General features: G+C 37.7%; 2 protein-coding genes across 2 annotated transcripts; one reads left to right on the forward strand and one right to left on the reverse strand.

Annotated features, from left to right (window-relative positions):
* Positions 1-183: 183 nt before the first annotated feature.
* Positions 184-6,745, forward strand: LOC121913910. Its single transcript, XM_042436748.1, has 6 exons — positions 184-820; positions 2,399-2,531; positions 3,757-3,974; positions 4,083-5,162; positions 5,266-5,434; positions 6,105-6,745. The coding sequence occupies exons 3-6, from the start codon at positions 3,764-3,766 to the stop codon at positions 6,229-6,231; spliced, it is 1,587 nt and encodes a 528-aa protein (XP_042292682.1). The 5' UTR covers positions 184-820; positions 2,399-2,531; positions 3,757-3,763; the 3' UTR covers positions 6,232-6,745.
* A 500-nt stretch (positions 6,746-7,245) lies between these two features.
* On the reverse strand, positions 7,246-13,295 carry LOC121913916 (CD209 antigen-like protein E). Its single transcript, XM_042436755.1, has 6 exons — positions 12,318-13,295; positions 11,931-12,038; positions 8,895-9,155; positions 8,637-8,800; positions 8,408-8,538; positions 7,246-7,758 (listed from the first exon to the last, which is right to left on the reverse strand). Exons 1-6 carry the CDS (start codon positions 12,406-12,408, stop codon positions 7,608-7,610), a joined length of 906 nt encoding a protein of 301 aa, XP_042292689.1. The 5' UTR covers positions 12,409-13,295; the 3' UTR covers positions 7,246-7,607.
* Between the last annotated feature and the right edge of the window lie 19 nt (positions 13,296-13,314).

Consider the following 13,314-nt stretch of genomic DNA (forward strand, 5'->3'; position numbering starts at 1 on the left):
GTACAGTGAATTTTTGGAAACTATTAAACAGAATGTTTTTGTTATATTTACAACAACAATATGTGATTACAATCAAATTTATTTGTTAAAACTACAAATATTGGTAACAAAAACAGAGAAATACTGTAATACTCATAACAAAACAATTTAGTTAATTTCACATGCAAATATTGTAAAAACTATAGTTTTAGTCAGTTGTTTTAAAAAATACAAATATATGTAAGTCACTTTACAAGTTTATGCTGTAATTTTAACATGATTGATAAAATGATGCAAATTGACGTAGGCCTATTTAAAATGTTTTCACAAAAAAGTTTTATTGTGAACCTGAGAGGTTACCTATCTATTTAAATATAAAAAATATACAATTTTAATAACATTGCATTTATAATTTAGGCTATTTGTAGCATATTGTAGAGTGTGTGTATAAGACATTCAAATTATTGATATATGCAAAGTAACACTGTTCAGTCCTAATCCTTGTATGCTTTATGTTTCTTTTAGTCTTTATCATTATCATTTTCACAGGCTAAACAACCTAACAGTGCCACCTCTAACCACTTGTACTTTTACTCTCTCATTGTGCACTGAGTCCTCCTAATTTTGAAATTTAAAAGTGCGCAGCTGAAGTTCGTCTCTGATTGGATAATGACGTGAGGGCGGGAGAAGCGCGAACCATTAGCCGTTAGCGTCACTAAGGAGCCAGTGTGCAGTCTGCAGAGCAGAGAACGGAGCAGAAATCTTCGGACCACTTCATTTTAAAAGATTTTAGGACAAATCTACAAGTTTTTTGGAGGGTCTGTGGCTGTTCAATTGGAAGGTAAGCTTCATATTTAGGCTACTCTTTTTTCGAGACCAGACGAAAATGTGTGCTGAAAGCTAGCTAGCTAGCACCAGTCCATATTTAAGACCAGTAACGTTAGCTCAATGTGTGATAACTTAATTCAGCTGAAAAGCACAGGCAAACATTTGAAATCCTAAAAATGATCACCTGCGTCTTTTGTAAAAGCAAATTTGTTACATTAAGAGGCTATGTACTGCATTGCAGAGTACATAGGAATGAGCCTCATTGTCTTTTCAAATGTGCTGGCGCCAACTGTAGTCAAACATTTACCACTTACTCAGCTTTCAAGGGCCATTTTTATCGTGTGCACAATGCACCTGCACCGCAAGCTGCTCCTAAAGCTGTTGTTGCGGATTTAAAATGCGCAGTTTCATTATGTGCCCGCAATTTACACACGGTGAAAGAGCTAGTGTCTCACTTAAATGATCATTTTGGAGAGGGCAGGTCTGTGTCATGTCCAGTAAGTGGTTGTAAGCATGTGTTTACAAAAAAGTCATCATTTACTTCTCACATGTGTAGGAAGCATAAAGCATGCTCCCCTGATGGTATTGATGACATGTACAAGGAAACTCGCCTTCAGCCCCCAAATGTCATTGCCAGTACAGATGATTCAGAAAGCACACATGAAGCCATGCCAACAGCTAGTGCAGCCAGTGATATGCCAGAGAATGATAGTCAGTCTTATCTCAGAAACATGTGTCTCTTTTACCTTAAACTGCAAGGACAGCTGCTTATTCCTGCCTCTACTATACAGACTATTGTTGAGGAGATGCAAAATGTGCACGAGTTAGGTCAAGCCTACACAATAACTAAAGTAAGTTCTTTATTAAAAAATGATATGAGCCTATCAGATGAAGCAGTCACTAAAATATGTGACTGCATTAAAGAGTCAGATTTGTTCTCTGCCTGTCATCAGGGACAATTAAGAACAACATACACCAGAAATCAGACATTCACAAAAATGTTTAAGTACACGGAACCCCAAAAAGTGCTATTGGGAATGGATGAAAACATGACACAAAAATTTGCGTACTACATACCAGTGGCAGAAACTCTGAAGAGCTTTTTGCACTCCCAGTTATGGAGGAATGCACAGCCACAACAGTTTGGAGATCCTGATGTAGAGGTTTTTACGGATTTATATGATGGAAAAATTTTCAAATGTCACCAGTTCTTTAATGAAAACCCTGAAAGCCTCAAACTGATTTTGTATCAAGATTCATTTGAAATTGTGAATCCCCTGGGTTCTGCTAAAAAGACACACAAAGTTCTTGCAGTTTATCTTTCATTAGCAAATTTACCCATTCATTTGCGTTCAAATACTGATAATATGTTTTTAGTCTTGTTGTGTGTTGAGAATGACTTAAAGCGTTTTGGAATAGCCAAAGTTTTCTCAGAGTTGTTGGCAGATCTGAAATCCTTGGAGACAGATGGAATAAATGTAGATGGAAAAACAGTAAAAGGGGGTCTCTACTGCATTGCTGGGGATAACCTTGGTTCTCATTGCATAGGTGGGTTTACAGAGAACTTCAGCCGCTCTCAATATTTTTGCAGGTACTGTGACATCACGAGAAGTGAGTTTGAGGCTGATCCAAATGCCTGTGGTCCTCCACGCACCCCAGAGACGTATGACACAGCTGTTGCTGATCTCCAGGCTGAAAACATCCAAGACGTCAGAGGAATAAAGGTAAACTCTATCTTTAATACCCTTGAGTCTTTTCACGTATCCCAACCTGGTCTCCCGCCTTGTTTAGGTCATGACCTCTTTGAAGGAGTCTTGTCATATGATCTAGCACTGTACTTGAAGAACATTATAAAAATGAAAAAATGGTTCACATACTCACTCTTAAACAGGCGCATCAAACAGTTTAAGTACAAAGGATCTGAAGCACTCACAAAGCCATGTGCTGTCAAACCTGACGGAGCCAAGTTATCAGGGCAAGCCATTCAAAACTGGAACCTTCTGAGATTGCTACCAGTTTTGATTGGTGACAAAGTGCAAAATCATGAGGATGAAGTATGGCAGTTAGCTCTCCAGCTAAAAGACATTGTGGATCTTATTTGTGCTCAGAACATTTCCTTGTCCCAGATAGCATATCTTGACATTTTGATCCAAGAATATTTGGAGTTGAGAAAGATGATGTTTCCTGAAATTCAACTCAAACCCAAGCACCACTATTTGCGCCATTATTCAGCACTGTCGTTGAAATTTGGTCCATTGAGGAGATTATGGACGCTTAGGTTTGAAAGTAAACACAGTTATTTTAAAAGATGTGCCAGACACTTGAAAAACTTCAAAAATATTTGTCAAACATTGTCAGAGCGTCATCAGATGTATCAGGCATATCTTTTAGCTGGGCAAGAATGCAGTAAACTACTGCAAGTGAAGGACAGCTGTGCGTTTTATCCCAACCTCTACAGTGACGCTATTAAACATGCAGTCAGGGAGTTAGCCTTTTCAGAAAGCAATACCACAGTTGCCACAGATATTCAGTACAAGGGCACTGCATATAAAAAAGGACAGTTTCTTGTGTACAGAAATGATGAGTATATGGAGTTTGGTGAACTTCTACTCATCTTGATTCAAAATGACACATCTGTGTATGTTTTGATGGATATCCACAAAGGCATCTTCCTCTCAGAATACCATCTGTATTCTGTGACAAAGGACAGTCTTGGGTTACAATGTATCAACATTAATGACCTGCCTGATTTCTATCCTTTGGTATCATATATTCTTAATGGATTCCAAGTCATTCCACTAAAACACAGTATTGTGGCAAAATAAAGTCCAATTAAAGCTGTTAATTGGACTGTTAGTTTGACATTAATATAAGTGTTACCTGATGCATGTCCCTGTTCTGTTAAGTGTATGTACTGTATATTTTTTCTGTTCTGCATTTCTTCTTCAGTGTAAATATGAGTGACTCAGGGCGAACCTTCCTAGATGTCGCCATCATGGAAGCCCTACCAGAACTTCAAGTAGTAAACAAAAACATCCTGGAAGAGCACTTGCAGTCCATTGGAGTCGAGACGTATGATGATCTACGCTTCGTAACGGAGGCTGATTTGATGACAGTATTAAGACCTGTACAAGCCAGAAAGCTTCTTTCTGTTTGGAAACAGAAATGTAAGTAAAAACACCACAACACACAGCTATTCAACAGCAAAAGCAGACATGGACATTGTGTAATATTGTACAATGTGAATCATAATCTTATTTTTTTGTCATTTAAAGACCAAACTCCCGAGAACAGCTCACTATCATCTGTGGAAGCCTCACCTACCCAACTGCTGTCATCGCTCTCTGTTTCACCCCAAAGTTCATCGTCAACCTCCTCCAGCAGCCTAGGACTTGACACACAGTGGGAAGACAACTTTGAAATTCCATGGAGTAAATTTCCTGAGGAAGTGATGGATTCTTTGGAGAGGGGAAAAAGGCCAGGCCCAAAACTGAGGAGGCAAATGGTCCGGATTGTTGTGACTGAGATGATGGAAAAATGCCCCCATGTAGGTAAAAAGCATTCAACTGATGTTGCAAAGCAAATGGTGGCAAAATATCCCAATTCTCTGCAAGATGTAATAGAGGGCGATATTGTTGGAACAGGCTACCATTCCCTTGTAAAACAGCTGCAAAACAGAATCGAAAATGTGAGGCGCACTTCAACACCCAAAATAAGAAAAAGAAAACATCAGGCTGATGACTCAGACCACACAGATGAGATCCCATTAGAAGAGAGAGCAGCAATGCAGGACACTTACGGATGCATTAAATGGAATGTGAAATTTCTGCCCCGTGAAGAAACTCAAGAGAGCCAGCACCAAAAGAAGGAAAAACTCAAGGAGATGTTCCAACAATCTGATGCCAATCCAGAGGAGGTAAAATGTCTAATGAAGTCCACTTTTTACACACAGCGTCAACATGTCAACCAGGGAAAAAGTATCAAAAGCCTTCGAGAGGAGTGGCCATTTTGGTTTGACGAACTTGGCATGTCGGTCCACTTCAAGGAACTCACTGGGATTGACCTCAAAGAGACATTCACGCGAAATTTGGATTTGAAGGGAAAAAGGCTTCTCAACTACATGACCACAGTTTATGTCACCAAGAGTAATAAGTTCCTTCAGACTTATGCAAGGCTTCAGAGGATGCGGGGACAGCAGAGTGGCTGCTCAGATGATGTGAAAGAGATGGTCCTGCTTCTGCTCAGCTACTTTGATGAGAAGGAGGAGTCCATGTTCTTCCATGTAGAAGATACCTGTCTGGCAGAAGAGGTCCAACTGGAGCAAGTGCCTCTGACACCTGCTGTTATTGTCTGTGGTAAGTCTGTTTCATATCTCTTTTTTTTAATTGCACTGTTTATAGAATCTGTCATGTGAGTGCAGCGCTTATTAATATAACCTGTTAAATAATTTGTTCATAGGACAGTCCTGCTATTCCTCAACAAGGTACATGCTGAGTCTGGATCGGAACCTCATCAACACAAACATCTCCTCCTTCATTTCTGCATTGTGCCTCATGTTCGGGAGCTACTTCTGTTTCAACATCCATTATCCATCTGAGCTGGCTTCAACTCTGGAGTTTCTTCAAAGGTGAGTAAACATGGCATGGCATTTCTCAGACCTGTACTTTAATTAAGCCTAAAATGGCTAAGCTACACAAAAACTGCCTTAATAGTTCCTAGGGCCAAAAACTGCCCCATTGAAACCCATTAAAACCACTATTTTTGATCCCACGTTTATCTTGACAAAAACTAATGCATTCCTTTATGTTAAGATTTCGGTTTGGACCACAGGCTTTCAATTTGTAGTTTTTATATTTGTCCATCAGGTGGCACCACTTTTACCCATTCAAAGCATGCCGCAAAGTTTCACACTTTTTATTGTTTTCTGGAAGAAAAGTGTGTGTGCTATTGATGTCGGATAATGTTGTGTATGTGTACTCACTAAATGCATTTAATGGAAATTATTTAGTTTTTTTTGTATAAAAACAGCATTATGTAGAGTTATGTAAACATACTGGCATTGAAAGGGTTAAAAAGCTAAAAATATAATTAATATTTGATATGTATATTTCAGACTCTAAAAGAGTGACATGTTTAAAGTAGAAAAAAATATCAAAATATACTATTTTTATAGCAGTTCATGGGAACAAGCCACGTTTTGGCTTTAAAAACATCCACGAAGTAAATAAGTTAAGAACACATGAAGTTTTTTTTTTTAACTGATCAATTAAAATGCTTAATATGCTTTTATTCTACAGGTGTTTTTTCTCGATAAACCCAGAAAAAGGAACTAAGGTGGAGAATAAAAACTCGAAGCGTCGTCTCAATCTGAACCCTCGAGTCCTCACCCTGATCCAGGACCTCTCCGATCACGAGTGGCGTTAAGCCTAAATATGGACTCCTTCTGTGCACTCTGACTGTTTGTTTGAGAAGAGGTACTGTTACTTTTCGCTTTGTTCAATCCACAATGTGTATTATGGTAATTAAGGCACAACGTAATTTTTGTTATTTTGCAAAAATACCTTAACAAACGTGCATTCTTATTTTGAGGGGGTACGCCTCTCCACAGATCTGACCTGTAACTTGGCCTGTTGGCATCACGTGATTGTCTCCATGGAGATAGATAAGTTTTATGCCATACTGTGGAACATTCAGAATGTAAACAAAATTTTGATTGAATTGGGTTGTTGTTGTGTGCCTGACACTTAAACTTTGTTTGTTAAAGTTTGTTAAAAATGTCCAGATTTAAAGAGGCTAATCTTCTGGAGTATCTCAACTTGGATTCAGTCATAGTTCAAGAACCATTATATGTAGCTTCTTTGCATGTTGTATCTGTTGAAAAAAATGCATCCAGTTGTTTACAACTATTATTGCTGTTAAATAAATTTCCCAAAAGTGATATTTTTCTCTCGTCTTTTCTCAAGATGTATTTTTGCAGGTTTATACGTAAATTTTACATTATAACTTGATTATTAAAACATAAAAACACAGCATATTTTGAAGAGATTTTATATATAATATACAGAACCATTCCATTTAAAATGCAGAGTTTTACTGTTGTTCTACCGGTTTAAATTAGTTTTTGTTTGATATTTCCCTGTTAATTTTATCATTTATTGATGCACAATTAGCAGTTATTACATGTAAAAAATACAGGAAATGGTCTATTTATATACAACACCGTTATGTGAAATTAACAAAAAAAAAATTGTAGACTTAACAGTTTTTTAATGTGATTCAGCCGTGATTTCATTCACTGTAAATCAATTTACATATTTCGTCTGTAAAGTTGTCTACTGTGCTGCTGTATTTTTTACAGGAATTCTCTGGTAACCACAGCTGCCAGCGTTTTCCTGTAAAAACAACAGTTTTTTTTTTACAGTGTAGTGACACTTAAAAAATGGTAAAATGCTGGCAACTACAGCTGCCAGTAGTTTACTGTAATTTTACAGAGACATTTGTTACAGTGGGAGGGTCACAGGAAGCAAATACCTTGGCATATCACTTGGAAAAGTACAGTACACAAGTTGAATTTCACAGCATGGCACTATTTTAACAACAATTCCAGTAAAGAAAGTCAACAAATTATCAATATGCATCTTAAAGAAAAATTTCAAAATCTAGCAAGGATTTTCCTATAGTGGCAGGCAGTGTTGGCTTTTGGGTTAAATTAAAAATCCTACAGAGATTTTTGTAACAGTGGAGTGGACTGTCTATGAAAACAGTTAAGCTTAAAAATCAAATGCAATAACAAAACACCATTAACTCGTAGAAGTTAGTGCTTTTTCACAAATCCATTTTAGTTCAACTCTGCATTCAACATCATTCCAAGCCTTGAAGAAGTTTTCTCTGGGATACACAGCTGTACAGTCCTCATCATTGATATCATTTGGTTCTCCATCATTCCAGTACCTGAAGCAAATGATAGGTTACTTTACAGTGATGTAGTCAACAGTATTCATCTTTTCCCCATTTGAATATTTTAATGGACAAGAGACTGTTGTGTCACAAATGGATGATGGCAGAGAATGGAAAGTCATAAATAAAGCTTCCACATCAAATCTGTGATTGAAATAATTTGTTAAACTACAAGTCTCTCAGAAGAATTTGCAGTTGGCCATTTTATTAAATTATCTGAATCGTTAAACCTCATAAAAGCTTTAACAAAAATGCTTTTTCCTAACTTCCAGGCCACCAGTTATGTACTGTTATGAGTACTTGCTTGAGACAGGTAATCCATCCTCTTATGTTTGTCAAAGTTACACTATTAGCAAACTCTTTGTTGATGCTTGCAGCTTATATGGTAGGGAAAATGTAAACAGCCCCTTCTTGCCTGGGCTGACAGTTCAGGAGGATGCAATCATTAGAAGAAGTTCACCTGTGCAGGTTTTTAACCTTTGGAGGCATTTGAAGGCTTTTAACTTTTGGAAAACTTTGCTGCTTGATGTCTGACTGTACCAATTTTATTCTCGTAACACAAAACCATCAGAAAAGGACCTGGCAGCAGGAAGCTAAGCTTAGAATTACAATTTTTACAGCGTGTAACATATTTCACTCTTACCCTTCAACCAGTACTGTTTCATCCAGCCATTTCCACGTCCCTTCTTCGTGCAAATCTCTTAGTCCAATCCAGAAGCCCATCAAGGATCTTAAGGTTTTTTGATCATTCACCAAGTGTTCGACAATTGACTTCTAACCAAAAAAATATATGAGCAAAATTTTTAAAAACCTTTCAAAATCTATATAAACAGGGCTTCAAAGAAATATTCACTGAGTGATGTTTGTTTTACCTCTTTGTCTTTGTTGTCTATGACTGCAAGGTCACCTCCATGTACCTGGCAGTACTGTCTAGCGTTTTTCCAGGATTTGATTCCATCACGGTCAGAGAAAGGGAAGTAATAGCATACTGAGTTCATCAGAAGCCATCCTGGTGGACAGTGTTTGCAGCCATCATCTGTTGCCCCCCAAAAAAGTAGCATGAACATGTAAAATTATACAAACACTGCATTGTTTTTTATGATAAACAATATTAGTAAAACAGGTCTTACTAATCATTGGCAAGTGGGATCTCATTGCGTCAATGTTCTTCTTAATTTTATCAATCTGCACTTCATAGTCTTTAGATCTTTTTGTTTGATGTTCAAGCTCCCAGTTGGTTTGTGTCTGTCGACTCATCTCACTGTCCAGCTCCTTCTTGGCACCCTTCATGGTTTCAATTGCGGTCTTGTAAGTATCCTGGAGTTTGATCAACTTGCTGCTGATGCGCTCTGTATCATAGAGTGTGAGGTAGGTATCTGTAAGTTTGTTGTCTGTAAGTATTAAAGACAAATAGTGTTAGTATAGCAAAGAATTCTCTTTTTTTATGTTGCACATTTCTCTACTGTTTTTCTCTCTCTAAAGTCAACACCTTTCAGACAAAACATCTGACTGACATGTTTATATCTAACCCACCCTTGTAAGATCTCCTGAACATCAAGCACCCAAATATGAATTAACAAACAGATAGAGAAATAGAGACCACAAGAAAAAAAAAAGATTATGCAAATATTATTGACATCATCGCAATTACTTTGTAGTGTATCCCAGAAGTACCACCATGAGATAATTAATTGAATGACTCAAGATGAAAAAATTAATTGATTGACAGAAATTTAATTGGCTTTTATTCTGTTAATTGATCAGTTCTAAAGAAACAAGTATGAGGCTATACTTGTCACAGCAGTGCTTTAAGCTAACTGCTAACATCGACATGCTAATATGCACAACATGACAATGCTAATATGCTGATGTTTAGAAGGCATAATGTTTACCATGTTCTCCATCTTAGTGTAGCATGCTAACATTAGCAAATTAGCACAAATTAAACACAAAGTACAGCTGAAGCCGATGGAAACGTTATTTGTTTGTAACTATTTAGTCATAAACCAAAGTATTGAGGATATAAAAATTTTGACCTGATGGTGCTGCCAGAGGAAGTCATAGGATCGCCGAAGTCAATAGGATTCAATGTCTGGGAACCATAAATGTCTGTAGAAAATTTGGTGGCAATCCGTCTTAAAGAGGACCTATTATGCCTATTTCAGCTCTAAATTTTTATTTTTGGACTCCACTAGAGTAGCTCAGCATGATTCACAGTTCAAAAAACTCCTTATTTATCTTATCTTATTTATCCCTTTATGCAGCCCCTCAATATACACAGTTTCTCTTACACTCTGTTTTAGCTCCTGTCTCTTTAAGCCCCCCCTCCCAATGAGCTGATTGGCCAGCTTTACATATCAGAGTTGTGTAACTTTACAGTCAATGCAAACCAAATATTTTCTGCTTTACTGCTTCAAATTAAAAGCTTTTAAATGACTTACTAATGGGACAGAATTTGCGAGAAGTAAAAACGTGTTCCTCACTGAATTAGTGGAGCTTCATTAGCGGAGCTTCGTTAGTGGAGCTTCATTAGCTTAATTAACAGACAGGCAGAAACAGCCACAGTGAGATGTTTTATGAATACCTGCAGACAACCAGCACACCTTGAACAGGTAAACCACTTATTTTACTTTGCTGTGCTGTGTAATGGTGTTGTGGCTTGGCTAACTACTCCCAGAGCAATGCAGCGAACTTGTGTGCTGTGCACGTGGCAGATGTCCATATAAAGAAATCTGTCAGCTTGGGCTGAAAGTAGAAGAAACTATTGGACACTTACACCTGGGACACACTGGAAGCGTGAGCAGTGTGTGTGCTTCTGCCACTGGCAGCCCTATCTTTCTCGTTTTCCCTGTCTATTTCTGCTGAGAACCGCGTGCGTCACGCGGAGAAAATAGGCGAGACCTCGAATCTCTAGATGAAGCGACGCAGCAGCCTGGCGTGACGCGCCTCTCACGCAGGCAGTGTGGACACTCTAACCTGTTAACAGGGGCGCCGAAATGAAAAGCAAGAGGTTCCGCGACGCACACGCACTGCTCCCGCATCCAGTGTGGCCCAGGGGTTAGGGTTCAGAGTAGTCTGAAGCTGCTGCTTTTTGCTAACAGGGATTACTGCTACATGCGTTTACCTTGTTATTTGACACTGTAAAGGTAATGAAAGACCAAAGGGTTGGCTTATCATTTTAATGTGCAGAGTTGTGCAAGGATGATCATTTGCTTTGTTAATGTGTGTATGTCCTTGTGAGAAGGAATGTGTTTTAGGAGGCCCACTCCTCTCTTTCCATTCTTGCTTAGGCTCAGATAAACATCCTGGGTCTGGGAGTGAACAGGACAGGTTAAAGGGTCAAAAGCCACAGACAGGTTAGGGCTCTTGCCTTCCTGTGTCCTTGGGAGATGTGGTTTTTATCAGGCATACATGGGCATGTAATACCTTGTGGCTGTTTGCCGTTGGTTGTAATCCACAAGTTTGTATGATTTGACCAATCACAGATCATTTCTCTGTTCCTACTCTCACTATAATAGAATAGATTTACTCTTCGTTCGTCATATTTTAGGTTTCATGTTGGGTTTTGGGAAATGGTGATCAACATTTTCACTATTTTCTGACATTTTATAGACTTAACGACTGATCCATCAATAGAGAAAATAGTTTAATCAATAATGAAAACAATGGTTAGTTGCAGCCCTACTGCTCAGTATTAATATTTGTCAAAGATATTTTCAACATACAAACAAAACAAGCAATCTGACAATATTACTTTAGGCTAAAGCTGTTGATTAATTGATTAGTCCATCAACAGAAAATTAGCAAACATTTAATAATGCATTTTATAGGCTAAATCAATTAATTGTTTAAGTCCATTTTCCACCCAAAATGGTTCCTGTTTTCTAAATGTGAGCGGCATTGCAGCTTTTTATTGTCCTACATTACAGTAAATTGAATATCTTTTGATTTTGGACTGTTGGTCAAACAAAACACATCAATTGATGACATCAACTTGGGCTCTAGGAAATTGTGATGGACATTTGTTACTATTTACTGATGTTATACAGACCAAACAGCTAATAGATTAATCAAGCTAAATAATAAATGAGGAAATAATCCTTAGTTGCAGTCCTAATCAAAGGTACCAATAATTCCAAGCACTGCACACACTGACATTGACTTACAGTGGACTCCCAGGCTGATATCAGCTAGTAGTAGAACAGCAGCGAGTAGTGCCAGGCTCACTGCAACCAGTCTACAATGTTTTGAAGGTATCATATTGGACATGGACACTAGACAGAGATATAATGAATCATTATCAAAGACACTGTGTCAAACTACAGTAACAAAATAGTACATATTCTAAAAACATTTGAATGTTGATGTGATCAAAAAATCCTTTTACAACCATGCAAAACATTCACTCAGTAAAAACTAACAGCAGACTTTAAAAAAAAAATTGTTAGTATAGTTCAACATATTTGCACCAATATGCCAGGCTCTAAAATGAAACAAACAGAATCAGAAATATGTTCATGAATGCATTTTGTAAATTATGACTTTTAAAGTACCTTGTTGCTCCTCGCCGTTCAAGTCCTCTTGACAAATCAGTGTGTTAAATCCACCATCAAAATTACTACCTGAGATTTCTCTTCTCTCCATTTTGACTGATTAGCTGAGATCAGTCATGTAAGAGATGATTTATTGGCACATTGCTCTGTGTCGACACGCCTGGCATATTATTGCTGAGCTCATCAACAGTAAATTTACCATTATCCAGTTCCAGGGTAAATGTTCATTTAGAAAGAAAAGAGAAGTGAAATTCTTGTAAGTAATGCATGTTTATGGTATTTCCTCTTTTCAGCAACTGGTTCAATGACATAACTATACTTTCCCGTGAGAAATAATTTTTGGCAAACATCAACAAGTAGAGGCACAGTTCAGAGTTAAATAAATAAGTATCATAAACATCTCTCTTTAATAACTCTTTCTTTACTGATGTCTCCTTCAGTCAGGCCAATGACTAAGGATGCCCTGGGGATATTAGCGGTTAACTAATAGGTTTATGGTAATTTGGACTCAAAACTCAACATTTTGTTTCTTCCGGGGTAGTACAGGCCTTTTTTGTGGCTGCTAAGTAATTTGAACACTTCCCTGAAGCCCTGAGCAGGTTAATCCAAACTTCAAGAAGGCCATACACTATACTGCAGTATGTCCCCTGAACATTCCCAGTGGCTGATCTCAACAGACCCAGCAACACAATACCTCTCAGTAATCAACAAACAGTCATGTAAATCACACAGTTATCTAGTTTCAGGCCTTGTACTGTACTGAAGTCTGGTTGGAATTGGTTAAACTAACAAAAACCTCATAAACCAGATACGTATTAAAAATGAAACTATTACTGATCCTCTACTTATTTCTCATGCTTTTAACTGTCATTTCTCATCTATCTGTTGTTCCCAACACTTTAATTCTTATGATATGGCTGGCTCTTCAAATTCTACCACTCCTAATGGTTCTTTTTTCTTTAGAAAAATTCTGTCTTTTGTGGTATAAATGAGTTAA

The sequence above is a fragment of the Thunnus maccoyii genome, chromosome 16 (genome assembly GCF_910596095.1).
Source record: "Thunnus maccoyii chromosome 16, fThuMac1.1, whole genome shotgun sequence".
NCBI lineage: Eukaryota > Metazoa > Chordata > Actinopteri > Scombriformes > Scombridae > Thunnus > Thunnus maccoyii.

Excerpts from the sequence above, each read along its gene's own strand:
- LOC121913910 (XM_042436748.1), top strand. The coding sequence starts at position 3,764 with ATGAGTGACTCAGGGCGAACCTTCCTAGATGTCGCCATCATGGAAGCC. Across the intron at positions 5,163-5,265 it reads ACCTGCTGTTATTGTCTGTG|GACAGTCCTGCTATTCCTCA; the intron begins GTAAGTCTGTTT and ends ATTTGTTCATAG. Across the intron at positions 5,435-6,104 it reads ACTCTGGAGTTTCTTCAAAG|GTGTTTTTTCTCGATAAACC; the intron begins GTGAGTAAACAT and ends TTTATTCTACAG.
- LOC121913916 (XM_042436755.1), bottom strand. The coding sequence starts at position 12,408 with ATGGAGAGAAGAGAAATCTCAGGTAGTAATTTTGATGGTGGATTTAAC. Across the intron at positions 8,539-8,636 it reads TAGACAACAAAGACAAAGAG|AAGTCAATTGTCGAACACTT; the intron begins GTAAAACAAACA and ends TTTTTTGGTTAG. Across the intron at positions 7,759-8,407 it reads GAAACAGTACTGGTTGAAGG|GTACTGGAATGATGGAGAAC; the intron begins GTAAGAGTGAAA and ends CATTTGCTTCAG.